Source organism: Euleptes europaea, chromosome 2, assembly GCF_029931775.1.
Source record: "Euleptes europaea isolate rEulEur1 chromosome 2, rEulEur1.hap1, whole genome shotgun sequence".
Classification (NCBI taxonomy): Eukaryota; Metazoa; Chordata; class Lepidosauria; order Squamata; family Sphaerodactylidae; genus Euleptes; species Euleptes europaea.
Window position 1 is genome coordinate 66,414,632 of NC_079313.1, and position 11,116 is coordinate 66,425,747.

At 40.9% G+C, this 11,116-nt stretch overlaps 1 protein-coding gene across 1 annotated transcript in view; it reads left to right on the forward strand.

Annotated features, from left to right (window-relative positions):
- Positions 1–5,970, forward strand: part of C2H1orf87 (chromosome 2 C1orf87 homolog) — a 36,197-nt gene extending 30,227 nt beyond the window's left edge. The window contains 4 exon segments of the mRNA XM_056845227.1: positions 62–132; positions 2,981–3,015; positions 5,319–5,475; positions 5,790–5,970. Coding sequence (XP_056701205.1) covers positions 62–132; positions 2,981–3,015; positions 5,319–5,475; positions 5,790–5,950 — 424 coding nt within the window. The 3' untranslated portion in view covers positions 5,951–5,970.
- The last annotated feature ends 5,146 nt before the right edge of the window (positions 5,971–11,116 follow it).

Below are 11,116 nucleotides of genomic sequence, written 5' to 3' on the forward strand. Positions count from 1 at the left end.
TGAAATTGCCAGTCTGTTTTTCAAATGCCACGTTTAATTTTGAGCTGTTTTCTTAATGCAGATGGAAATCATTTGTGGAGTTTCTGAAGGAAGTTCAGGATGGGATCGATCCTTCCTTGCTGGTTTACAGAAGTAAGCTACATCATTGCTGCTTTTTGATGAAATCTAATCATAGCAAGCAGGCAACTCTGTTTTAGCTTTGTATAGACAACTGTTGAAATATCCTCCATTTGTACAGATCGCTCTATTAGGTGTCCCACTAATATTCAGGAGGTGACTAAACATTAAGGTTGCCAGGTCCCTCTTTCCAGCCGGCGGGAGGTTTTTGGAGCGGAGCCTGAGGAGGGTGGGGTTTGGGGAAGGCCTTCAATGCCATAGAGTCCAATGGCCAAAGCGGCCATTTTCTCCAGGTGAACTGATCTCTATTGGCAGGAGATCAGTTGTAATAGCAGGAGATCTCCTGCTACTACCTGGGGGTTGGCAACCCTACTAAATATTAAGGTGAGACACTTAAATCATAGCTACTGTCTCAGAATGATCAGGATGCTTGTACCATGCTAAGCTCCTTGCACTGTACTAAGGTTTAAAACTAAGCCAGTTTTATGTCATTTACCTGCACTGATATTTCTGCTTTGTAGAGAAAAACATATGCTGTCTGATGAATGTAACTGCTTCTGCTAACTTATAGGGTTGTGCAAAAAAAAAAAAAAAAATTCCATAAATTTCAGGTTTGGGTTTATTGGCCCTGATTTTTTTTCAGTAAACCCAAAATGAACTGAATACCCATACCGGTAAATATTGGTATTCGGCTTATTTCCGGGCTTACCGAAAAAATCAGGCCCATTATAGTCTGTGGGGGGGGAATTCAAAGCTCCTGTGGGGGCATTTTTGGAGGTAGAGTTCCCAAATTTTCAGGGTAGCTTGAAGGAAGTCTCCTTGCATGTACCCCAAAGTTTGGTGAATATTGGATCAGGGGGTCCAATTTTATGGGGTCCAAAAGGGGTTGCACCCATTCCCCATTGGAAAACATTGCAAAGTTCACACGAGAAGACACCAAACTGCCAAAAAACCCTCTCTCTAAATTCAATAATGAGAACGATGATGACAACAACAAAGCAGTGCCCCCCCCCCAATAATCAAATCACCCCCTCCTTTGGGGAAAACCCCAAAATTCAAACAATGCGACTTTGAAACAGCAGGCAGTGGAGAAATGGAAACAGGGCCTCCCACCCAAAATAATCAAATCACCCCCTCAAACTAGTAACCCCCCACCACCAACCAACAAGACAAAGCCTGCTGGCTTCTAGCAAAATTTAGAAAATAAACCCCAAATACAACAACTTGTTTAAAAGGAAAACGATGATATTTAAAACCCTTCGATGTCTTCTCCTCCAGGCAGCAGGCAGGAATGAATCCAACCCAAGCAGCAGGTTGTAACCCAGGAGGTCAGGATGAGGCACCAGGACCCAGGATCGCAGAAGAAGAATCAGGCAGCAGGAGCTAAAGCCAAGCTATGCCACCAAACTCTCTCAAATGGCCTGGTCTGGGAACCAGACCTGCTTTTATAGTCTTTGGCCAAGCACAGAAAAGTCTGAAAATAATTCCAGCCAAAAAGCACCTTCTGTGATTGGTGAAAGAACACTGTTCTTCCTTACCTGGGTTCCTATTGGCCACTGAGAATTCCTGGCCCTCTTCCCTCCTCCTCTCTAGGTTGTCTTCTATTGCAATCCAGGTAGATTGCACCAGCTGGCTTTGCAGCAATGCAAAATACATTGCTGCCATTGGCCATATGGGAAGCTCCAGTGAGCCTTTCTATTGGCCTGCTCCCTCGGAAACCAGCCAGGGGGCAGGAATATGAAGAAAGGAGATAGCTCTCCTTTAAACACAACAGGGGGCACAAAATGAATATTCCGCAGAAGTTGAATAACTAAAAGCCGAATATGTATTCAGCTTTTTCAGGAATCGCCTATTCAGCTTCGGGCAGGTTCCCATTTTTTTGAATATTGCTGAAACAGCTAATTTTGAGTTTGTTTTCAGTTTGGGTGTATCGATTTGCACAAACCTGCTATCTTAGTAAACAAGACATGACATTTGACTACAAATGATAGGTTTGTAGAAAAATCACCATGTGTTAAGTGGCTCTTAGAGGAACCAATTTAAGTGCTTAATTTGAGGCTAGGCTTTGACCTTTATTTTGGAAACAAAGCCCTGACCCTGGAAACAGGAAGAAGGCAGCATGCTAGGGTTGCCAGGTACTTGCTGGCGGGTGGGAGATCTCCTGCCCCCAGCTCCCATTGCCTGCTGCCACTTCCAGCAGCCAGCAGAATACAAATTAAGTAAAAAATCACTATTGGTGTGACAGTGTTACATCACTTCCATGGAAACCCCAGAAGTGAAGTCATGCCTCTCTAGGAAACCATATTGTTTCCCATGAAACCCATTTGTAAAGGGGTTGTGTCTCAGTGGTAGAGCATCTGTTTGGCATGCAGAAGGTCCCAGGTTCAATCCCCGGTATCTCCAGATAAAGGGACTAAGCAAGTAGGTGACGTGAAAGACCTCTTCTTGAGACCCGGGAGAGCCGAAGCTGGTCTGAATAGACAATACTGACTTTGATGGACCAAGGGTCTGATTCAGTATAAGGCTGCTTCATGTGTTCATGTGTGTTCACGTGCTTCTTCATGTGGTTCTTCAGTTATCCAGTTTGGACATGTATATAAAAGCTGGCTTCTACAGCTGGGTAAAATGGTTTTATGAGTCACTCAAAGGAGTATGGCAATAGGACCCTTTTCAACATTTTGATGAAATATAGAATTAAGGCTGAACATGCCCGATGTCAGTGTTAAGACTTAATTATGCTATCATCTGGTACTTCAGAAATGCCAAGGATATAATGATATGCCTATCTGAGAGAACCCTGTTCTGGGCAACTGAGATCCTAATCTTTCAACTGCATAAAACAATTTCTCATTTTTCATTTTAGAAGGAAACAAGGGAAAAATTGAACATGACTCTCAGGTATTGTCAAAAACCATTTCGATTGATTCACTATTAAACTAGACATCACTATTAACATCATTTTATTTGCAGTCATAGACCATCAAACTGGATAATATAAAGTAAAAGAAGTACAAAATACAATTAAAATTTAGATACTTAAAAATGGGGGGATTGCAGAGGTACATAGCTAATTAATATCCAGTAGAACAAAAGCAGTATATTATTAAAATTTGAATGCTTAATAATAGCAGCGGTTTGGTAAAATAAGTCTATCAGAAAGCACATACATTAGGTATATAGATAAATACAGTACACAGAATACATATTCCCAATTTGCTTGGCTACTGTATAGCCTTAAGCGATCTTTGCCTTATTTTCATTGCTAACCAAGCAAATCTGGCCATGCTAGCAGATAGGTTAACTATTGTGTCCGAGAGGAGGAGCGCTAGACATTGTTTTCTCAGAGATCTGGGGCAGTCCACTAATAATGGAATCAATGGACCTGTGTGGATATGATCATATAAATTACACTCAAATAGCACATGTTCAGTGGTTTTAAGAGCATCCTGTTTGCATATGCATCTACGTGCTTCTAATGGGTGTTTATTATATATCCCATCTATGAACTTGGAAGGCAGGGCATTATGCCGAAGAAGCATAAAGGCTCTGCGATATTCAGGATTTGTAATATTGGACAGATATAACATGGTCCTACTCTTTATAAACAGATCCTTTCTAAAGAGAGGATTCAGAATCTTATTTAGGTCATGTTGCCTCTCTACCTCATCTACTCTGTTCTTAAGAAGCTCCTTTGCCTTCTCAAAGGTCACTGTTAAAAGAAATCGACAGGAAAGCCCATAATAGCCCAACTTCTTATTGAATGCTGTTTGCCAGGATGCTATGAATAAATCTTTTAGTATCAGGGTTATTAGCCTCTTTTTTTGATATTGCAGTTTCAACCAAAACATAAATGTGATGACCCAAAGTCTGGCCATTACTATTAAACTAGACATTGATTGATTCGCTATCAAACTAGACATTACATTTTTAAAGAGGTGAATCTGGGTTCCTGGACTTCATTTTCTCTCCCTGGAGCCATACGGCAGCTCTGGTGAATGTCTGTTTGAAAATAAAGGGGAGCTTGATTGAGCTGGGAATGGTGACATGGGGGGAGGGGCTCTTGCCTTCCCCTGCGTGCCATTTTCCTGACCAGAAATGACACTGAAGGGGAGCTATTTCCCTCTTTTTGGCTGCTCCACCTTCACAAACTACCCATGAAAAAGCCAAGAATGGGAAAATAACTCCCCCTCCCTCCCATTCTATTTCTGTAAAATTTGATTTGCTCTGATTTATAAATGTTCGTGCTTGAAATTTAAATATTTTACTGTATCTGGACAAAGTGCTTAGAAATCCTTCCTGCATTCATACTCCTCTACCCATACCATAAAAAACTATGTACAATGATTATGCATGATAATTAATTTCACAAATTTGCTAGTTCAGCTTGAATATCAATTTTTGATTTTGCTTCTCCCTTGCAAAAAATTAATCTGAATCTATTTCCCCCAGTTTTTCTTTCTTCATGCCATTTTCCCCCTAATAATGATATACGTGTCTCTCAATATTATTTGTATATTATGTTTATATTTATTCATTTGTTCATTCATTCATTTACATTATTTATGGTCTGCCTTCCTTACTGAGAATCAAGGTGGATTACACAATGTAAATCAGTGCAATCAATAGGATGATCCATCTAATAAGCAATATAATAGGAGTTGGAATTGCAGAAATTGTGCATAAATGTCATAAAAGGTGTGCTCATATAAATGGTGTATAAATGGTATGCATGTTTAAAATAAGATTTAAAATGGGATAAAACAAGCAAAATAATCATTACCAACAGCAATGAAAATTAGACAGACTGAAGCCAACAAAATTGACAATATGCATAATCAAAAAGTAATGGAAATAACCATATAGGCTTGTCTCTAAAATTATTTTTTGTAGATGGTTTACTTTGCAGCAGAAAGCAAAATTGAAAGCAAATTTGTCCAGCACAGTTTAGGCTATCAGTAGAACCCCAATGTGCAAACACCACAAGTGGTTCTATCATAGAGAACAGGAGTGTGGGCAAGAATATAAGCTGTCCATTTGTAAGCACTGGCTAAAGCAATCTTGTCAGTATCTGAAGGTGACACTGAAGCTGTTCTGATCGCCCCGCCCTCCCCCCCCCCTCGGCTGCCCCTGAGCAGAAAGTTAAGTAGTACTATAATTCTGTATTGGAGGTTGCATTTATTTATTTATTTATCTGATTGCAGATGGATAAAGGAGAGCATGGCACTCTGGTTGTGAAGACTTGGGAGCAAGAAAAGGATGCTTCATCTGACCCCAGTGATTCTGAGGAACGAGATGCCTGGATCGACCGGTTCAGGAAACTGGAGAAAGCTCTTTATTTGTCCGATGTCCAAAACACAGGCAAGAACTCCCATGGATGACTATTTGGTGGAGTGGGCAGCTCTTGAAATTAGTTTTGTATTTTGTTTTTGGCTTATGTCTCATATTAACCTCAAGTTCATCTGTGGTTGACTGAGGCAAATATTAAGCTGCAGCCAATTATTGGTGTCTCAGAATATAAACAGATATTTCTTCTTGGGGAAAAGAAAGTCCACAAGGGACTTTTTGCTTCCTTGGAGTTGCTTTTGCTCAATATTCAAGTCTGTCTTTGTTCCAGTGGGCTAGGTATTGGGGGAAAGGTACCAGTTTACAAACCTTTTTTTTATTATATACAGGCAAGTTGAACAGGGAAAAAGCCAAACGCTTGATCCATAACTACAACCAAATTTATGATCTGTGCCTCAGTCCACTGAAAATTGACAAAGCCTTTCAACATTCCCGTCCTGGTCAAGACATGCCTTTGGAACCTCTGCTGCATTACTTAAAGGAGCTGTAACCTGTACTTATACCATGATACTCATGCGTGTATTTCTCTTTTATCTTGTGCTTGCTCACTTATTGACGTTCTGGCTGATTCAGTATCTGTAAAGTCATCATTTCTTGCTAATTCTTTAACATGTGTGTGTCCACACACTATTGAATTTTCTGTCTGAGTGACTTTTAATAAAGTTTGTGTTTGAAATTATTAATTATTATCAGTATTATTACTTTAACTATTTACATCCTTCCCCTTCATCAATTGATCTTGAAGATGACTTAGAGCTACAAAGAATCAAAAACTGTTAGAGATTAAAACAATGCAAGAAAGCCTTTACAGAGCGCAGGTCCTGGGTCATCTCTTGGTGGTAGTGTGATGAAGAGAGAGATGAAAACAGCAACTGCAACTTACAATGGGGGAAAGGAAGAATGGTGTCCCTATTGTGGAAAAAGTCAGGATGAAAATGTAGTAAATAAATAATAAATGCAACTAAAGATGGGGGGGCAGATAAAAGATAGGTTGGTTGATATATGCAAAGGAGAGAAGGAAGCAAGGAAACACGAGAATACAGAGGCTGCCAGGAGAAGGAAAAGAGGAAATGGTGTAGGGAGGCAGATTCAGGGGAAAGAGAGGTGCCCCCCACAAGTCCTTGCAGGTTCTCCACTGCACAACATGACCTGGCCCAGTGGCCAGCACCATACAACTGGGCAAAAGTTTTCCTGGGTAGAAATTGCCCAGGGAAGGGAAGGAGGGAAAGCTGAAGACAGGGGGTTAGATAAGTTGGCTGGTGGGTAGGTTGGAGAGAAGGAAGAAAGAGGGGAGAGGCTATGGGGGAGTTCAAGAAAAAGAAAGATCAAATCATGGGAAAGTGGAAATGAGATGTCCCCCTCAAGTCCCTGTGGGTCCCTCACTTGTACATGTATATTTTGTATGCTGCATTTATGTATATATTTGTATGCTGAGCATGAGCTGAAGAAGCTTGAAAAGTGTTGGGTTAATTCCAGGAATAAAAAATTATATTTCAAAGTGCCTGAGGACATTTTTCTTCTTTACTGCCTCATTTCTGGGCTCTGGGCAATAACCTCCATCACAAACAGCCATATGAAGCAATGGTACCCCACAAAACTGGACAGAGAGGGTAGTCTGGGATGACTATAGGCATCCTAAAGGCATCTGGACTATTATGCAGCTAGATAGGTCAATGCAGTCATAGGTCATGGTGATATTTTCATTGTCATTTAAGGTTTGCCAGATGTAATATGTTATACCTTTTCTAGGATAGTATGAAGGATTAATCCAACTCATCCAATATTATCATTAACATAAGTTATTGCTTTTTGATATTTCATTCAAGCTCTTCAAGAAGAAGACTATCATTAGGGGGTTGCTGCTTCTCCAGTGTACTGCCTTTGTATTGTACAGTTGGGGATGGGGCAGTTACCTTCAAGACAAGCTACAATACAGGACAAGCTACAATACAGGAAAAAGCAAATAACAATTATATTTTATTTACTCCATACTGTCCTTAAGAAGCATAGAATACCTGGCTTTTATAGTTCCATTATGGATTTTAGGATTCCATATATCCTTAATAATGAAATATTTGTTCAAAGTAGCTTAAATTTTACGTATCAATCTTTTTTTTTTTTTTTTTGGAAGTGAAGTTTTCCCATCTGTTTGCCCCACTTTCCCATCTGTTCCTGACGTCTCACAGTTATATTCAATATGCTTACAAGTGCTGAAAGGAATTTCTTCTAACAGAGTAATGGCTTGCTATTTAAAATATACATGGATAGATGGATGATCTGGGATACTAACTGAAGAATGAGCCCAAGGTTTGAAAAGAATATGGAATTTTGAGCATAGACACGGGAAAGGAATATAGATACAACACTAGAGAATGAGGAAAATCCTTAATATTTTAAAAAATAATTCAGGGCCAAAGCATTTTCTTCCTTTTGTTTTTACAGTATTTGCCCAGTACATACATCACTGTCTTGTACCCTACTGTATCACACAAAACACTGTGTGATCTAGTGTTATGGTTTTAACCCCACTCTCTGCCAATTTAACTGTTATAACTCTCCCCCAACCCTTGGCCATTCTTGGAAACCTGGACATGTTTATATGATGGCTCCCTTTGTATATTTGTAAGGATGCTAAAATTCTTTCAAATATCAAAAGTTCCACAGGGTGAGAAGCCAAGATATGCTTTTAAACTGCTTTAAAAGAAGATCAGCAATAGTATGGGTGGTAAAAAAATTTTTACTATGGATGGTGTGTACATAGCCTCAGGGCTGTGTGTCAATTTGAAGAAAGTCTCCACATTGTTCAGAAGCCGAGACAGTTACTGCTTCAAAAGAGGTTCAACAATAGTATAGATGGTTAAAATTTATTCAACCTCCTTTTGAGCCCACATCAACTAGTAGCCCCAGCTACAATTCTGAAGCAGTAAGTTCCATACAGTTTTTTTGATTACCTATCCTCAGACCAATACCATATGCTTTGTTGGCTGCCTCCGAGTTCCAGTATTACGGAAGAAGGAGAAAAGTTTCTGTAATTCTAAGGGCACTGCCTAGCAGGCATGAACTACTCTGCTGAGGATTTTTTGTTGTTGTTTTGGCAATGGGAAGAAAGGGATACCACCAAACATGAAGGTACTCCCAGGCAAGTTTCACCAAGATTAAAGCCACAATGCCACCTTTCAGGCCACCATATTTTGCAAATGGAACCATGCAAGTTTATGTCTATTTGAACTTTTTCATTGTTCTAATGATTTGGATCGCAGCGTGCTGGAGATAGAGGCGGCAGCCGAGAGACACACAGTGCCTCTGTACAAAATCAATTGAATATTCTACTCCACATTTTGAATATTTAGAATTCATGCTGTTTAAATAGGCCAAACATCTGCTCTGGCTTTTCAGCATTCCTCAGCAACAGTCACACTCCCATACATCATCAGCACCAGGACTTAGAATAATCACAGTGCCAAAAACACCCCTTCCAAAACCTGTGAAAAATCCAGTTGCACTACAGACATCCATTCAGGCCTCCGCAGATGCCAACATATCAGCAAATCCTCTCCCTCTGCTTTTGCAATTCAAAAGGTAGCTCTAAAACATGCTGTTTCCAGAAGATTCTCTTTCTACTTCCCCCCCCCCTTTTTAAATGCATATTATTCATTAGCAAGCCTAATATGAGTTTCAGACTACATCGTGTCTGTGCCAGAAGGGCATATGCACATGGCCATGTGCTTTAGACAGATAAGTACATAAACAGCATATTGGCACCAGACAGACATCTGTGCCTGGAAAAAATGCTTCTGATATGTACATGAATGACATTTACTTTTAATTAAATCCACACAGCAAAGAAAGGAAAACTTGGCTGCTCCCTTCCTTCTCAGAAAGGTGCTTTTTTATAATAGGGTTGTAATAGTTCGATGCCTGTGTTGTAATATAACATATCTTCCAATATAGAATCTATTAATTAAATGCTTAACATTTGAACACATGGACACATGTAGCTGCCTTATACTGAATCAGACCTTCGGCCCATCATAGTCAGTATTGTCTACTCAGACTGGCAGTGGCTCTCCAGGGTCTCACGTAGAAGTCTTTCACATCACCTACTTGCTTAGTCCCTTTAACTGGAGAGGCCCGGGACTTTCTGCATGCCGAGCAGATGCTCTACCACTGAGCCACAGCCCTTACCCTATTTGTACAAGTAGAGATCAGAGGGAAGTACAGTACACTGCAGGGACTCTCGGGTGGAGTACTGAAAGATGGGATCCTTGTCAGCAGAGGCTGGGCTGACCAGTAAGATGACAAAATTGAAACCCACTCCTCAGCAAACCTTTCCTTCCTTCCCAGCTGAGCTAGATTCATACACAAGCTAAGTAAGTTACAACACAGGGCCTCAAATTATGAAGAGCCTCTAAACACCAACTCCCCAAAACACTTGATTTTAATGGTAGAATAATAGACTTGGGGAGTGCTATGCGGCCTCTTAAATTTGACATTGCTTAGGGCAGAGGTCACCAACATAGTGCCCATGGGCACCATGGTGTCTCTCAACACCTTTCCTGATGGCCTAGGGTTGCCAACCTCCAGGTATTAGCAGGCGATCTCCTGCTATGACAACTGATCTCCAGCCGATAGAGATCAGTCCACCTAGAGAAAATGGCTGCTTTGGCAATTGAAGTTCCTCCCCTCCCCAAACCCCACCCTTCTCAGGCTCTGCCCCAAAAACCTCCTGCTGGTGGTGAAGAGGGACCTGGCAACTCTACCTGATGTCCACCAAGTGCTTTCAGAAATTGGGTGGAGTTTTTGCCCAGCATGGCTTCTGAATGGCCATTGGAGATCTGATTTCCTGTGCAGATTAAAAGAACATTGCTTCAGCAGCAGCTGCCATCACACTGTTGGTTTTATTCTCTCTCACTCACCTTTCCCAGTATATATATTTTTAATTGCCCCCTTTTCTCCCCTGCACTTGGACTTCCTCTGGGTGCATGCATGGCTTTGCCTCCTGTGGCAGAGTCACTTTGTAATTGCACCCACCACCCGGTGTCAGAATTCCAAAGGTGCCCACAGGCTCAAAAACGTTGGGGACCTTTGACTTAGGGCATCAGCGTATCTTAATATGGCCCTACTTCCTTTTCTCAGCTATGGGAGTGACCTCTGGTGAAGAGTAGTCCCGCTGTTGTATAAGAGAGGCTGGCAATTATTGCTTTTCCAGAACTAAAAGCAGGCTTTGAGAACCTATTATGGTGGGACGTGCCTTCAAGTCACAGCTGACTCCTGGTGACTCCGTAGGATATTGAAGGCAAGAGACAGTGGAGGTTTGCCATGGCCTGCTTCTGTGTAGCAACCAAGAGTCACTTCCTTGGTGGTATCCCATCCATGTACTAGCCAGGGCTTAGCTTCTGAGACCTAATGAAATATATAGGAGCATTCCCCTTTAATATGTCTTGTGCTTATATACAGATGCACCCAGTGCAATGATTATTGGGACCTTCTGCTCAGTGTATACCAGGGTCCAAGATTAGGTCTTGGAAATGAGTAGCCATAGGTTTGAAGTTGAATGTTTATTAAGAAAACTAATAGCACAGGGACTTAGGGGACAGAATTCAAGGTTAGAAACACACACAAATGCACATACGCACAATAAACAACAGTTTTATAA